This window comes from Scardinius erythrophthalmus (assembly GCF_964197995.2).
Source record: "Scardinius erythrophthalmus genome assembly, chromosome: 25".
Taxonomy (NCBI): Eukaryota; Metazoa; Chordata; class Actinopteri; order Cypriniformes; family Leuciscidae; genus Scardinius; species Scardinius erythrophthalmus.
In genome coordinates, this window is record NC_138245.1 from 29,677,627 (window position 1) to 29,695,566 (window position 17,940).

At 36.5% G+C, this 17,940-nt stretch overlaps 1 protein-coding gene across 9 annotated transcripts in view; it reads left to right on the plus strand.

The window, feature by feature from the left end:
- kcnab2a (potassium voltage-gated channel subfamily A regulatory beta subunit 2a) overlaps positions 1 to 17,940 on the plus strand; it is a gene marked incomplete at its 5' end in the record, with an annotated part of 107,602 nt that overhangs the window by 75,989 nt on the left and 13,673 nt on the right. For all 9 annotated transcript variants that reach the window (XM_081357516.1, XM_081357512.1, XM_081357515.1 and 6 more), the window contains 5 exons: positions 9,521 to 9,564; positions 9,866 to 9,903; positions 10,834 to 10,913; positions 16,274 to 16,318; positions 17,250 to 17,294. In XM_081357516.1, coding sequence (XP_081213642.1) covers positions 9,521 to 9,564; positions 9,866 to 9,903; positions 10,834 to 10,913; positions 16,274 to 16,318; positions 17,250 to 17,294 — 252 coding nt within the window. The remainder of the gene's footprint in view (positions 1 to 9,520; positions 9,565 to 9,865; positions 9,904 to 10,833; positions 10,914 to 16,273; positions 16,319 to 17,249; positions 17,295 to 17,940) is intronic.

Genomic DNA, 17,940 nt, shown 5'->3' on the forward strand with positions numbered 1-17,940 from the left:
TGAGATTGAGATTGTAGAGCGATTCTCCCCCGATGCCAATAGTCAAAGATCCTTCCGGCTCTTAGAAGCCCCCCATATTGACTGCAAGGTCAGCATCTGATCTTCTGCCAGAGGATGTGTGTCTGTGCATCGCTTTGAGCTGATCTTCTCTAATGAAGCTCGGGGCGTCCGAATCGAGCCCTGCCAGACGCTACTGTCAACGTGTTCTTTGTGAGTACATGTATATGCGATGAAAGACTGTGAGCAGTTTCTTAGAGTTTCTTTGAGTGTTTGTTTGTGTGTGTTTGAGAACTGTGCCCAAATACCCAGAGGAAGAAACAGCCCGGGACGCACTGCTCTCTTGTCATGTTGAGTTTCAATGATGTGCCATATTAAGTCCCTAGAGCTGTTGGTAGCAGAAGTGGGCCATTGCACTCAAGGTTCAAGAGTCTGAAACTTTAGCACCGGAAGTTACATCACTGGCCACTTTTAATGCGATATAATGAACATGCTGTGAAGTGAAAACAAGCTGCTGGCTTACGAGAACTACAGGTGAAGAATGTTCATGCCACATTCCTGGGAAAATAAATTCAGTATAATTAGCTTTTAACTCTGTACTCTCAAAGGGATAAAAGTCCCTCCAGTCCTGTTTTCCGGGATTCACTCTGGCAGACCGGCACCTTTGTCTCACCTAATGTCATTTTCTTTAGTCAGTTTCAATCACAATCTCATTCTGCCCAGATGAATCGAAGCAGACAGGGCCATTGTTAAGAGAGAAGAGTGGAGGGGGGGCTTTCAATTAACCAGCACCTTTCCCAGTCCAGCTCAGTATTACTCTGGTCTCTCTCCACCGTTAGATAAAAGCATTGTACCGGTGGGTGTAGAATTGGGAATGATGCCATATCGTAGATTGAAGTAGCTTATCCTCACTCTATGTGGAGATGCTTCAGTTTAGCTGTGTGGACAGTTTAAATGGCTCCGGTCAGGATATGATTAATGATTTACGTAAAACGGGCTTATGATTTAGTTGGAGGAGATCCTATTACACTAGGTGCTGCAAAATGAGCTTGTTTAGATCAGTGCTTTTCAACCGGGGGGGTCAGGGACCACTAGGGGGAATCAGAGATCCTCTGGGTGGGATATATTTAACTTGAAATTAAATATATTAATATAATTCATTAATTTTATTATTAATACGATAAATTAAAAAAAATTAGCAAAGCACAACCTCTCTTGTACAAATTCTGTGATATGCCGTTTCTCATCGCACTGACTGAACGGCGACTGAAAACACCCAAACGCTTCATGAACATATGATACGCAAACTACATCTCTCAGTTGGATAAAGAAAACCAGTGCCGCTAATAAAGTTTTGATGGATGATGATTGTAATGAAGGTAATGACGATTACAGTGACATACAGGAGTCGTACATTAGGCATGCGCGAGTCCATTATTATTGATGCACAAATAAACCGTGTTTGTGCGCTCTCGGCTCACTGATCGCTATAACATTGTACAATATATTCGTGTATATGTTCAATATATTCGCAGTTCAATATATTCGTGTACTTGTCAAAATTAATGTAATTGCGAGTGTTTTACAATGGATGCTCGCCGAAGATGTGTGATAATTGTTTTTTTTTCATGATATTTGAATAGAACGTTTACAAAGCATTTTTTTAACATTATAAAAAAAATACTGTCACTTTTGAGTTAATGCAACTTGATTTCAACACAATTTAATGCATCCTTGCTGAATAAAGTATTCATTGAATAAAAAAACTAAAAGTCTTACAGACCCCACATTTTTTAACTAAACAATATAGTTATGATCCCATAGAAGGGAATTAAAAAAAATTAATTCAGTTAATTTAAATGTACTTTTAATGTTATAGTTTCCCTGGAAACATTCAATGTCTAAAGTGTTTATTAGATGACGCACCAAACACACTTAAATAGCATGTGCGAAGCATAATTGGAAGTTCTGAGATATAAAAGTGTTGAGATATATAAGATGGCGCAGTAAGTGTTAAAGTGTTCAGGCGTTAAAGAGTAGGCGTGTTGAGAGATTTTATTGCACTTCTGTATCACTTTAACTGATACTACCTTCAGTTCAGACTCACTCCCACATTAAATAATGCCTGATGAATGTTTGTGAGGAACAAACAGCAGCCTTTGCTTCTACAAAAGCCACACAATACCACTATAAATGCTATAAACGTCTCACATGTGCATTTCTATTTAAGGCTGGAGGAGTGTGTGTGTGTGTGTGTGTAATCCTTCACTCTGATAACAGACTTTTCTTCTCATGCCTCTGAACTAGGGATGGATGGCTGTATGTTCTCCTCTCTGTGCAGTGCTGATAGCTTTTAATTAAGGCCTGCATGTTTGCACTTTAAAAAACGTGTGGATATTCACTGGCAGCCGAATGTCTTCGCGTTCTAGGAATAGATTTATTAATCCCGGCAGGGCTCTACCAGAAATAAATGCTTTTGTTCATCTCCCTGCTAATTTGTGTTGTGGTGGACTACATGTTTTTGCCTTAGAAAAGGTTTGAATCCTTTAGTTGTTTACTTTTTGTTGAGGAATACTCCTGTTCAGAGAATAAAATCTGAATAAATCTGAAAATGTGCTAAGAGAGGAAATATCCTTTCATTCAATAACGGATCACATTTACAGTCAAAATTGGCTGTATTAACTTTTTAAATGCACGGTTCTGGTGTTATTGAACACAATACACAAGTGCACATATTTCTAAAAGAAAATGTTTGTTTTCATAATCTTTCATCAAATCATTGCTGAAATGATTTCGGTTTAAGTTGACGTCAGTTTCAGCCAGTGGGTTCCAGCAGTGTTGCCTACTAGTTAGTAATAGATTAGTTGATTAGATTAGTAATCCCAACTAATCAATACTTACAGAAGTTAAATGGGCTGCAAACAGTTTCATGTTGGCTTCCAGTTATCTGTGTTGGCCATTTAGCATGTAAGAAACTGCTGAGATTAACTGTTAAAAATGATGCTGTTGGACTGAATGAAAATATTTCGTTCATGACCTTGTATGGGTGTTATTTGAGGCCTCCATAAAGTGTGTTGTTCTTTAAATTGAACGTAATAAACTGAATACAAGCATGCATCTCTTAAACGTTATGTTCTTTATTTCAAATGTTCTTTTATTATTTCTAAAAGCGCATTTCAGATTGTAGATCTGAGTATTAAATACTATATACTTTATATAATACTAAATATCATATACGATACATATAAACATACTATAAAAATACTAAATGCAGCCTTTGTGAACATAAAAGACTTCTCTCAAAAACAAAACAAAAAATCTTACTGACCCCAATCTTTTGAATAGTGTACATTATTGACACACACATACATAAATAAACGAATCACATCAGTGAGAGCCGTAAGTGAGTGGCATGGCAGCAAAATACAAAGGCCTTTTTTTATACATGGGTTTGTCCAACCTATTTATCCTGAAGAGGCAGGAATTGTGTGGAAGTTTGTGAATGATGGGCGTTCCAGTTCTGCAGATCTCCAGAGCTTTCTGTGTTATTGGGCACGTGCAGATTCTGTGTGGGCCACTTCATTATTCTGATAATGGTAACGTGAACTCGTATTCACAAAGTGTGTGTGGAGGCTGTGGAAAAATGGGTGATGTTGGTGGAGAAGAGGGAAAGATGAGGGATTTGAGATGGACTAGAGCTGAAGCCGTTCTCAGGTAGAGCTACTGCTTTTAGATCAGGGTGTAGGAGGCTTGCTCACAGTCTGAATTGCTCTTACATAAACACAAATTTCATAGAACAAATCCGCACGAGGCAACCATCAGAGTATTGTGCACGGATGAAAGAACGGTGTGCATATAATTCAACACATTCCCCACTGTAGGTTCCTTCAAATTTATTTTGTCTTCCATGACCTTTTAGCCTTCTCCTTGCCATTAATAACTCGTACAGTAACAGCAAGGCTTGTGCACTACTTCGAATAATGCTCTCATTTTCTTTTGAGGACCAGTTGGCTACCATTTGGTCATGTGAAATGCATTCGCCTTAAAGGAATAGTTCACCTAAAAATGAACATTGTCATCATTTATTCACCCTTTGGCATAAAAAAAGTTGGCAATATGACTTGTGCACTATATTTCAAGTCTTTTGAAGCCATGCAAATGTCTTTATTTTAAACATGGCACATCACTACATTTTGCACCAAGGATTTCATGTCAATGACAATTGGAACCAATAGCATTTCTGCCATCTAGAAAGAATCTGCCATTTAGAAAGACATTAAAAAGGGTGAGTAAATTATGACAGAATTAAAAAAATTTTGGTGACTTATAGGGCTGTGCAATTAATTGAATTTCGATTTCGATTTTGATTTTGGCTTCCAACGATCACCAAAATAGTACAGTTGAATAAAAACGATTATTTTGCCATGTTCTGTTTTGCAAGAGCACTCTTATTTTGCCTTGTGTTCTGAATGACGCGCGCACATCCGCCCCTCCCGAAGCCATAAACTCTCTCAGCTTGAATGTTTAAACTGATAAAACTTAAAAAGAAGTAAAACTGATTAACTTTAGTTACGATGCAATACTGGCCCGATTGTGCAAGTGACAATTCCGTCATGTCCCGACTCCTAAACGCGAGAGTGTAGTTTTGACACTTGCCTTGTCCAACTCATTTTGAGAGACAGAGAGAGAGAAGACGCAGCACCGCTGAACACTCACGCGGTTTGTGAAATTGCGTCTTGGAGAAAGTTTTAAAATTATTGATTTGATTTTATAATCTGTGTGGATACATTTAGGCTACTCATACAATCTACTTGCTAAAGTGAATCAATGTGGTCAACCTGCGGGAATGATTAAAATACTTATTGAAGTATTATCTGTTATATTGTTTATTTTAATAGTTCAAAAAGTACTATAAATGTTAAAATTTCTATTTATTTTAAGAAATGTTGAAAGGTGTCAACACGTTCCCAAAGTCATGTAAAATAATCGTGTTACATAATCATGATTTCAATACTGACCAAAATAATTGTGATTATGATTTTTTCCATAATTGAACAGCCCTAGTGACTTATTTCTTTAATGCCTGACAAATGTGTGCTGGAAAATAAAATTGGTGCAGAAACAATTTTTACTCAGTAATACATTTTTGCTAGTATTTTTAAATGACAAAGAAACAGCAAGTAGCACATTGAATTAAATGGGAAATTAAGTGGAAAGACTGAAATAGTATTTTCTTGTAAAATGTACTGCAATAATCTGTTTTATTTACAACTTTGTAAATAAAATAAAACATTTACACTGTTTTGACAAATCATGTTCTACTTTTAGAGTGAGATGTCCTGATCTTTTGAGTTCAGAAGCTGACTGAAGCAGGTGGCGGCAGTCACAATCCTACAGAGACCGAAGTCACCTGAACTCTGAAAAGTTGAACTCCCTCTGCTTCGTAAACAAACCTGACCGTCCGTGTTCTCTGCATATCGTTAACCTGACTAAAAGACACAGGTAACATTTATTGACCTCTGGCTTGATCTCTGCTGACTCCTGGCAAACCCAATCTCCAGCGCTGCACCTGGGTCCAGTTGTGACTGGGCAACTGTCCATCATGCAGTATTCAGATCCAGCCTGTGAAATATTCAACACAACACAACACTGACAACAAGGAAACAGTAAGATGTTACTGGTCCTGAAAACACCAGATTGTCTTTCGATTTACTCGTACCTTCAGTCCATCACTCTTTTAACTGGATCTGCTTATTATTTGAGCTGCCTTGACACAGTTACACAGTCGTACGTTTATTGGTGTAGACAGCAGTGGAGTTCCAGTTTAATCTGTACTAATCAAGTTGGGGATGTCACAAACATCAAACAACGAAAGGAGCCCTCGCCTGATCTCCATATCTCAGATCTTATTCACTGTACATATTATCAGCAAGGGCACAACCAATGAATGAATCATAAACAGCCTTGGAATTTATCTTTGGCATATTGTTTGTTTCCTACTGGGTGGTGTTTGCTGCGTATAATGAGAATAATACACTCTTCAGGCTCATTTTTGGCAGCTTTAGTTGAGATAAGAAGTCTTTGAAAAGTGCCTGTTTTCATGTTTTACACAACTCAATCACACCAAACAGTGCAATCATTTATTGAATGGCTATCATGCAAAGACACAATTATATATTTTTTTGTTTGTGTGTGTGTGTGTGGGCTGAAACATCTCAACAGGGTGCAAATTATAGGGAGTTTGGAAAGAAGTTTGGAGGGTCTTAAAATGTGCATCTTAAAATAAGTTTAACTTTTTAACGACAGTTTCAACAGCATTTTCAAACCACAAAAGTTGGATTACAAGTATTGTATTTACATACAATAGATGCTCTCAGACTGAAGTCGAGTTCGCCCTTAGAAGGTAACCATAGCAACAGAGTAATTTCCATTAGGATCAGTATTGAAAGTATATTGACGAAAAATAAATACTGTTATTATGTATCACTTTGCTATTACAAATAAAAACTATCGCTCAAAAAATATTTCTTTGTAAGGTTTCATGGCACTTATTTCAGCACAGATCAATCATCATGACTGATTTGAAATGTTGAAAAAGTAGATGAGGAAAGCTGTGGAGTGCAGAGAAGAAGAGAAAACGACAGTCAGTTTTATTTCACCTATAAAGGAGTTAACAATGTATCAGAGGTTCACAAACGCACTCTGCAATGTATAATTGCATGCAACAAAATGCACACATTTTGTTAGCTCACTGTACATTGCACAAATATCTGAAATTCAATGCACAAAAAAATTTGCTTTTGCATTTTTAATAACTGTTTTTTTATGACAGTACATCCTGTGATTTGATATTGATTTCAAACCCCTCAAAAAGTCAGTAGTTTTTCACTTATAAATAATAAAAAAATATATCTAACTTTGTCTTCCGTCAGGTACAACACATGCATATATTTTATTGTCTAGGAAAGGTTTTGTGTGTGTTTGTGTGTGTGTGTTTCATGACCCTTTAGAGGCAATGCTATTATTGTTTTTTCCTGTCCCAGATTAATATGCAGCAATTTGGTTTAATTCCCTAAAACACGTGAACACTGTGGCTCTGTGATGCTATAAAGACACTGCTCAGAGCATCTGAACTCCACACAGCAACATTGGCTCAACCAGGGCTCAAGTCTGATGACTGTATGGTTCAGAATTGACACTCTTCGTATTTAAGATATTTTGTCTGATTGTGCTATACAGCGGCAGAATAAACACTAGATGTGTTTGCGCTGAATTAACTGAACCATGTTGCATATGTTCTGCCCAACACAGGGCAATCTGTCTCACCTCAAGCCCTAATTAAAAAGTTATGAACTTTTTGACACTGACCTGCCCATTGTTGATTAACCACATGCTCTTTACTTTTTTTGCTCCATGTTAATTGCAAAACTAGATTTAAGCAGATGCTCATTCTTTTTCTCCTAGTGAATTATGCCATTGATTATTAACTTCAAGATTCCTACATATCTACAGGAACAATTTACCAAACATTTCTATTTGAGCTTTTTGTGCTGAGGTGCCTTGAGAAATTGCCAGCCATAATAACGTTCTCAGCAAATGCTTCTATGAATAGGATCTCATGAAAAGAAATGTCCCGATCGGCAGGTTACTTTTCAGATCCAATGCAATGCGTTTCCTTCTGCGGTCTGTCTTTCATTGAGTTCTGCCACCGGACACCTACATGTTTCTAATCCAGCATAGACACCCCCCCACAGACACACAAAAACCCCACACACTCTTACAGAAACACGCATATACATGCCTTGCACTCCTACACACACACACACACAGACAGCTTGTTATATCATCTATAATCCCAGTTACACACTTCTGTATTCATGTACATGCTTGTGTACAGACACTACAAACTAGGGCTGGGTTATATCTCTCAATGTGCCATTTGTTGCCAAGTACATTCACAATATATTTTAATACATTTTTCAATAAATATTTATATATGCATTTCAGTAAACAATCAAAATACAGAAAACTCTATTTTTCATATTAAGAATGATTTTTTTTACTAATATGCATCAAAATATTTACATTACATTACATTTACATTACATAGCAATATTTACTTGTTTGTATTTTTGTAAAAAAATGTTTCAAAGCTTTTTAAATAGCCATGTGGAGACTTCAGTGAACATTTTAAAGTAATGGCACTACAGAATTGTTGAACAGAATTATTGAAATGGGCATTTTGAATTTGTTGGAAAGAATTTCGAATGTTTTCAAAAATTCTAAATATCCCCTAGCCCTAGTACACACACACACACACACACACACAAACATGGAGAAAAGTTCAAGTAGTTCTGTTGTTTTTCTCATTCCAGAAGTCCGTGGCACAAATCCGTTGTTTTATGTGTTCTTGTTTTGTTTTTCTACTGTGAATCTTTACAAATCTTAAAATCCTCTTACCATCTTTTTGGCTTTTTACATAATACTGTTCTGTTTGGCGCACAAGTATTCTTGGGAAAGCTAAAACAACAAATAAAAAGTAAACAAAAGAGAGCTGGGTCCAAACTCCTGCAGTGTGAGACCTGCAGCACCTGAGCACTGTAGGACTCTCTTCCAGAGGATGGTAAACCTCTCTCATGTGGCTCTGTGACTCTGAGCCTGTTCTCTTCATTATAGCTCCATACTCTCCCTCACTCCCAGAAGCCCCTGGGCTCAGTAATCTGCCCTCAGGCACTGCTAAGTGTCATTTTCCCATGTACCAATCAGCAAACTCCATATGCACCTCTGGCAGCTCCAGTGGCATCCACAAGGCTCAGGCTGTGGCCATTGAGGGACCTCAGTCCTTCTCAGTGCTCTACTGGTTTGATGAAGACAGTAGCTCTGTTCTAAAACCTTGCTGTCTACAGCCTGCATGGGCCACATCTCAACCGTGCTTGACTCACAATTGATTCCAATTGAGTTTGAGTTTAGAATGTTGCTAAGCCAATGGTGTGAAACTCTGAGCTAATAAACATGTAGCAAATTTTGGGTAAAATATTGCATCGTATTTTTAGCAACTTTTTTTTGTTGTTATTTTAATTTATAAATAATTAATTGATATAATTTATTTAATATTTCATTTCACATTTTTATATTTCAATTATTTCATTATGTTTATAATTGAAATATGATTTATAATTATATAATATCTTTTGACTTGTCACTGTGCATTCTCTGTGAAACATACATGCAGTGCTTCCTTAGATTTTGTACAAAAGAAGATATCTTATAAGGCACCAAAAGTCTGACTTTGGGAACAAAACTTTTTGTTCCCAGGTTTTTTTCTTTTCTTTTTTTTTCAGTCTTGATCGCAAGGTTTTGGAACAGAGCTTTTTTTTTTTTTTTTTAAGTTAGGTTGAGACGGCCAAAGTTGACAGTCTCATTTAGTACAGCAATGATCTCACGCTGACTTCTAGATTGAACAAAGTGATAAGGAAAGCAGGGTAAAACCTATTAATCATCGTCTTTATTTCCTTTTTTCCAGAAACTTGGGGAAGTCTGGCCTGAGAGTCTCGTGTCTTGGATTAGGTGAGTTTACGGGTTCTTGATCAAGGCCTATTATAAAGTAGATAAAGAAACCTCCAAAAGCTTTTGTAGTTTCTTTTTCACAAGATTATTATTTGTTTTAAACTACCAGATGCTATTATTGGTAGACAACCATCCAGCTAGGGTTTTTCTGTTCTCTTCAGCTGGGAATTAAAGATTATCCATGTTATCTGTAGCTTCATCTTAAGGCTTTACTCTTCAGTGTCATTGGTGGATCAGTGATAATCATTTAAACCTGGTTTATCTTGTGAAAAGCAGCGACTGATTCTAGATCTCTTTACAGGAACATGGGTGACGTTTGGAGGACAGATCACAGATGAGGTGAACTTTTATATTCTTGTGAGAACACTTACAGGGACACTTCACCCAAAAATATCCTGTCAGCATTTGCTCACCTTTATATATTTCCAAACTGTAAAGCATATTTATTTGTTTTATTTGTATTTCTTTCATGGAACACAATGTCATTTTATATTGTTAAACCTTGAACAGCATCAAGGTAGTCCATAAGATTCATGTGCTATATTCCAAATAATTTGAAGTATGTGAGGAACAGATTGAGTGAAAATCAGCTCTCAAATCTCATTTACGCTTGTGGTCATTCAAACATGTTTGATACCATTGACGTAAAAAGTCTCATGACTGCAGCACAACACATTTGAATGTTTTAAAATAAATATGGAAGAAAAATATACTGGTTTAGAATCAGAAATAATGATGGTTGATAAAATGATTAAACCCTTTTTTGGGGTAAATTAACCCTTAAACACAATGTCTGTTGATCCTTAAAATGTATGAAAACATCCTAAATTTTTCTTTTTAAATTTAAGGCTGAAAAAAACACAAAGTCATAAAGTTAAAAAAAAAGTTATTAAATGCACAATTTAATGGTGTATATTCCCAGATTCAGATTCTGTGTAAGAAAAAACAAATGTGATTACATAATTTTGCTCCATGAACCACAATTCAACTGAACTTATTGCTGTGTTAATAAAACATTTTTTAACAAAACTATTCGGTGGATGTATCAAAATGTTTTTAAGTGCTTTGATATTAAATATTAAATAATAGATGTTATTTTTCTCTGCTTATGCCCTATTTAGCATGCTGTAGTGTTTTATTGCCAGCATATACTGTAAATGTACTATTAAAGATGACTTATAGACTGGCACAATGCAGAATCCAGCTTTTAATAATTGAATAGACTGCAACACCTTGAATACTGTATTCCTCTGTCTTCAATCCTGGCAGATGGCAGAGCAGCTGATGACTCTGGCGTATGAGAACGGGATCAATCTGTTCGACACGGCAGAGGTCTACGCTGCTGGAAAGTGAGTGCGCCAAAATGAACACACAGCTCACCCCATCAAAATATTATTTGTAGACTGTAGTATTGCCATGTGCTGAAATATGTTCTTTTTGTTTATCTTGTGTAGTTATTAAAAGGCACATAACACACACAGTTTCTGCCAATCTCATGTTAATCTCGAGTACCTATAGAGTAGGATTGCATCCTTCATATCTCCGAAGAGTCTTTAGTTTTATCAGATTTATAAAAGACAGTTTTTCCGAAAACAGTGGAATGAACAAACACACTTGCACAACTCCGTTGCTGCCCGGAAAAACAAACTGAATCCACTGTTCCCGTACGCTGGGTTCTTTGGGAAGCTGAACAAGGTTATCTTTCCGTCACAATCAAAAACACACTTCTGTTGGTGACATTGATTTACAGTCTAAAAACAAAATGACAAACCATTCTTGAGCAAGAAGTGCCCATACAAGGTATTTCTGCCTTTATGATGTTATACAAGACCATACTCGGAAAAAAACGTTCCGAAACTTATACGAACCCTGAAGGAGTACATTTGGCACAGAAATACTCTGTCATACGTCCAACTCGTTTTTTTTAAACTTTTCTCACGTTAAAAATTGTTTACACATCAAAAAGAAAATATCAGATAAATAATCCAAGAGAAAAAAAAGGGACGCAATTAGTGAAGCCAAAGAAAAGAAAAGAACAAAACAAAACTCATTCTAACTTGTAATTAAACCTCTAATCTAACTAAGAAAAGAAAATACATCAATTCTTCAGCGTCAACGCCCTAACTAAATTACTCTGACTAACAAACACAAAACATACAGAGGGTGGCGTTCACTTTCTTACCTGGGGTGTATATATATATACATTGCGTTACCTAGGTGTTGTATTATGTAAGTCACGTGACTTATAACCTGTCCACTTTTTACTCTGGGTCGAACAATGCCATCAAAGGGCAGAAAGAGAGCGTACAAGGAACCTCATATCACTATTCAAAAACGAGATGGCAGCAAAAATAAAACAAGGTTACGACAGTAACAAAAAGAATAAGCGTACAAAAAAAGAGTGGCAGAAAAACAAGTTGCTTCCTCGCGTTCTGTTCCGCGTCTTTTATTGCTGCTGGCGGGAAACTTGATTGGCTGCGGGGGAAGTGATGTCACGCCATTGATAAAAACTGACAGCTCCCCAAGCCAACAGCATACCAGAGGTGGAGCGAACTAATCGAATGAGATCTAAGAATATCTCAGATAGAGAGATACAGACACGCACAAGCACAGGGACGTAACACATGAGAGTCCAACTCTTTAACAATGTAAATAAGTCAGAATGCATGAAATAGCATTCATGAATTCATGCATTATTACACCCCCATTAAGTAATATAATAATAATGTTACACCTATTTTACAGCTTGTGTTTTATTCTTAGAACTTTTTTTTTTTTACAGCACTTTGGTTGTTTTTAAATTGTGCTTTATAAATAAACATTATATTGTATTTGAAGAAAGTTACATAACATTTGCAGACCAGCTTTGTGTGATTTTTATTGGTAGCGTTTGCTCACACCATAGCAACTCTTCACAGCACTGTAGCATTGTGGTGCTGCTCTTTAGAAAATGTCAAGTCTAGTCGTCAGTTTTCATTTGTGAAGTTCTTTTGATTCTTTTAGCATGAACTCTCTTCAAGTTTTCTTTAAAACTAGGGGTCATTTCAAAAGGTGAATGAACATTCAAATGGCAGCTGACCCAGAGCATCATTGGAAATGGTGTTCCTCGTCTGTCTTGCGTGGGAGTTTGTGTTGAACTTGTCATAAAGACTCAGTACAAAGCCTCCAGATCAGGGAACGGCTGAAAACTGTCATGTGCATTTACTTTTATGTCGAATATCACAGTTTTCAGACTTGAGTATTACTTCTAGTTGGATCTTGAAATGATAGCATCTCTTAATGTTTCAAACAAGCGAGATTTATCAGATGTAATCTGAGGGATTATTTGAGGGATTATCCAGCTTTGACAATGAATACGATTAACTGACCTAAACTGATACTATGAGCAACATATATGTCAATATGTCAGTAGAGAATGAGGAAATAACAAAGATATGTAGTGACCCAAAAATAAGATTATAAAATACTTAAATGTATTTATTTTTCATTTATGTGTTGGTCCAGAGGACCATTTTACAAAGTTAAACCACTGTCTCTCGCATATATAATATATTTTAATTATATATATAATAGAATAATATTACATTACAATATTATTTTTATTACATGTACTGTGAAGACTTCAGATGCAAAAGCCTCTAAGTGCCATCTGACATTTTCTTCTAAAATGAGCATTTTTTTCAAGCTCGTACGTTTAAGTTCAGTAATTTCACTTTAATGACAATTAATAGGTCATTTTCATTGCCATTAAAGTGAAATAACTGAACATAAACATACAAGCTTGATAAAAATGATCAATCTAGAAGAAAATTTCAGATGGCACTTAGAGGCTTTTGCATCTTCATATTTTGCATCTTAAATATTGTTTTTCAAAGTTTTAGTTTTGGCGGCTTCATCAAAGAATGTTCCCTAAATGTTAGGGATCCTAGGTCAACATCTGATGTAATTTTTGTCTTAATTGTGGACCCTGCTGCTGAGAAACTCATATTTCCAGTTTGAGAGATTTGTATCCTGACAGTAATGCGCGTGTAAATCAATGGGTTAATTTCAGCTGTTATTCCCTACAGTGCTGTGAATCCATATTAGAACACACACATTTTCTCTAAACCTCTACACAAGGAAAGTTTCCTGACACATGATGTTTCATAAATAAACTGAGGATAGCAGTTCGCTGTCATTAGCTCAGTGCTGGGCGTGGGCATCACTGATGGGGTGAGAAGAGTGGGAAGACATGAGAGTGGGAAAGTCTGCTTTATTTATCCGTTAGGAATAAACACGGCTCTGGCAGCGTCTACCATACAGCTGCGGTCAATGCAGTGTGTTGAACCCACGTGCCGTAACGGGACAAACACCCCTGCTTAAATATATCTCACCAAACTGCTTACATCTGCAAATACACACACACACATGTGCTGGCACACACGCGTGTATCTGCCCTGGCATGTGCACACATCAGCTTCTGTCACCTCTCTCTCTGTCTTTCTCTCCCTCGCACATAAGCAAACAAAAACACAGGCTGAATCGCCCCCTCACGCATCTGTGTCCGTCTCTGTTCCACATGCTAACACAAGAATACTAGCATTCATATTCAGAGATCCTCATGAAGATGAGCAACTCACATTCACAGCTTTCTGCCGTCTCAGGAACCTCCTTTGAAGTTGGGACTTGTTTTTAGAAAGTGCGGTGTAGCGGTGGGCCGTACATTCATGTGGATTAATGACCCGCTCTTTTCAGCTAATGACCACTAAATCAAAGCAGCACAGCTTGCTATTCAACAGCTTTCTGTTTTCATGTGAAGCCTGGATCAGTTAGAAACGCTGAATCAATGTTCATCCATTTTTTTGATCGATTTACTTCACAACTCTGGAATGCTTGATTCTGAATGGTCAGTCACAGCTTTTCTGTGATCACATATTGTTTATAATATTGCTTAATTTCTTTATTTATATGCACACAGCCATTCATAAACATTATAAGATGGATTATTTACAGTGAGCAGGTTTGCTTTATGTTGGTGTTGCTTGGGTTTATTTTATGATAATGACCATTCCTTGTGTGCAGTGAAAAACATACATATTTTATATTTGTGTTTAGAGCTGTTTATTCATAAGAAAATACATGGAGATGTTGGTTCACCTGATGACTGTTATTTTATTGTTTTGTTTTTTTAAATACTGTTATAGTATTTATTAATAATTTGAATTAGATTTTATTTGTATATATATTTTACTTTAATTTTAGTTTGTTTTAGTAATTTCTTGTGTGTGCTTTTAATCATTTTCTTTTTTAAACATTTCTATATAATTTTAATTTACATCGATTTCAGTTTGAGTGATTTTAGTAAAATTCAATTAGTTGCCAAGTTAACATTTCTAATTTTGGTTTAAAATGTTTTAAGTTTTTCATTTAATATTTATTTTGTTATTTTACTTCAAATTTATTTCAATTAATGAAAACATTTTCCCCCAACTTTATTGTTGAAGGGTTAGTAGTTAGGGGATGGATATTGTAACATTTGTTGTTTTTGTTGTTTTCATTCACTTTCACTATATTAAAAGTATTCCTTTTATATTCTCTGTCTTCCCATTACATCAAACATTTGAAAGGAAAAACAAGATTCCAGAAAGATTTTTAGACTCATTGACTAGTGTTCATTGACTAGTGTTTGGTCTGGGAGAGATCTCACTCACCGGGAAATTCTCAACCCGATCTGTATACTCATTGGGCCCATTAGCACCTTCAGCACCACTAATGGCTGCCAGAGAGCCTTTTAGTCTCCAGGGAGTTACTGACACTCCTCCCTGTCTGCAAATATAAAGTAGGCACACTTCTCAGGGAGTTAAAGATGCTTTTAGCACCCAGGTGTTTGTTAATTACTCGTCTACATGCCTTATCGCTTTAAATGTCTGCACTCTCTCCATCTGTAACTGGAGATGCGTAGCCTCAGATTTAACCAATGCATGTTACAAAGCAACCAAAAGTTATTGAGCACCCATACTTTCAGAAATTGTGTAAAGCCAGCCACACTTGCTGTTTTAAGAAAACTCTTGTCATTTTTTTTTTTTTGGGGGATAAGGATCAGACAGTCCATGAATAATCCATGAACGTGCTGTCTGAGGTTCACAGTGTGTTCTAACCAGGAGCGTTGTTTTCAACAATTTGCCTGTCCATGCTGAATCCAGCTTGATGCATGACAATCAAAGCCAGATGAAAATATTGGGTATTTATTATACAGCTGTTTGCATCAGGGATCTATAGATCGATAGCTAGAAAAATAAACTCTAGAGAGGAGCATTAGTTGAAAGAGATTTTTTTTCTTTGAAAGATTTCCATGTGCTGTACCTGATATCAAAATTAATTAATATTGAATTGAATCGAGATCAGAATTAAACCTACTCGCAAGTTTGTAATTTAAATAAAATCGGATTGAATCGTGAAGTTTGTGTCAATACCAAGCCAGAGTTTTTATTGCTTGTTTATGGCAAGGAACCACCCTGTATATGAACCTGGTATGTTTTCATAAAAAGTATTGGCAGAGTCTTTTGTCATTGAAGTGTGGTTTTTAATTTACATGAATTGTATTATATTGCTGTCTTAGAAGAGGTGATTTACAGCACTTTGAAATGTCCCTTCAGTGGCCTGTTTTGTTGGCTGTAGATGTCAATAAGATGACGGATTAGTCCGATAACCGTCTGGTTTTCTGTTGCAGGGCGGAGATGGTGCTTGGCAACATCATAAAGAAGAAAGGATGGAGGTATGTTCATTAACCGCTTCATACAGCTTTTCATTTCCTTCGGCCGTCTCTTATCTTGTGCTGATAGCTCGGCCCAGTGCCTCAGAGATTGTGCCACCGCAACCCAAGACAGGCACAAGTATAAATTATTAAAGCCCATCTAGATATTGAATTATAGATCGTGTCGTGTATGTGTGTTTGTTGTGCAGTTGATGTCCTGATATATATTTGTATAATGTAACGCAAGCTAAAGGACGTTCATGGTTAATAGAAACCCTTGTTAAGATGTTTTAATTTAAAGCAGGATGGGCTCTCACTGTTTCTGCATAATGAGATGAAGCGTAACTGAGCTCTCTGCTGGAAAGAATCTGTGTGTGTGTGTGTGTGTGTGTGTGTGTGTGTATGTGTGTGTGTGTGTGTGGTTGTGATGCTTAGTCATCCTGCTAGTCAGTGTGCATCAATATCAGGGCACATAACCCCTCACATAGCGTGTGTGTGTGTGTGTGTGTGTGGGCTTTCTTAGTGATAGTTTGTGAGTGGAAGTGAGATAAATCTGATAGACCTATCTATATCTATCCATCTATCCATCTATCCATCTATCCATCTATCCATCTATCCATCTATCTATCTATCTATCTATCTATCTATCTATCTATATATATGTATGTATCCATTTCATATATACATGCAGCTTTACATAAAACCAGTGGATGTCTGTTGCATGTCCTTATTTAGACAGCCATGTAAACGTGTGTGTGTGTGTGTGTGTGTGTGTGTGTGTGTGTGTGTGTGTGTGTGTGTGTGTGTGTGTGTAAATGCATTCCTTTGAAATTAAAATTGTTACCGCAAGCTGTTACTCAGTTGTAATTATTTGCAACTTCTTAGTTGCTTCCTGAAAGCCTTTTAAATAATGTGACCTAATTTAAAATAATTTTCCTTTTCTTTTTTGCAGACGCTCCAGTTTAGTCATTACAACCAAAATATTTTGGGGTGGAAAGTATGTATATTTATTATTTATTATAAAATTAATAATGATATGATATAGAGCTGCGTGATTCTGGTTAAATTGAGAATCAAGATTTTTTATTTATTTCAAACAACAGAGATTACAATTTCCACGATTCTGAACAAACAACTTAACAAAATAACATGTAATTTACCAGAGGTTCTGACAAAATGTTAAAAGAGAACTCCGGTCAATTTTAACATTGAGCTCATTTTTTTGTACATTTGGAGTGCTGTCAATACAGAGAACAACGACAAAAATCGGTGTTGCCTACACCGAGTTATTCTATTTTTAAAATTTGCACCCTGTTGACTTCAATGGGGCAAGTACTAAACCTGCTTTTAGCCTCTTAACATCCTTGATGTGTCATTACAAGTGCACAGAAAATGTGAGTGATTCCTTCTGAGTGAACACGAGTGGATCTGACTGCAGTAGATGCGAATAAAAATGATGTTAATTCAGCCAGCGCTCATACCTGTATTTACTTGCTGTTTTCGGTGGAAGTCCAAGTAGTCGATTGTTGAGTTCACGCGCGTGATCATAGGTAACTGACTAAGTGCGTGAACTCAACAATCGACTACTGTGGACAGGTTTAAATATTGCCCCATTGAAGTCAACAGGGTGCAAATTTTAAAAA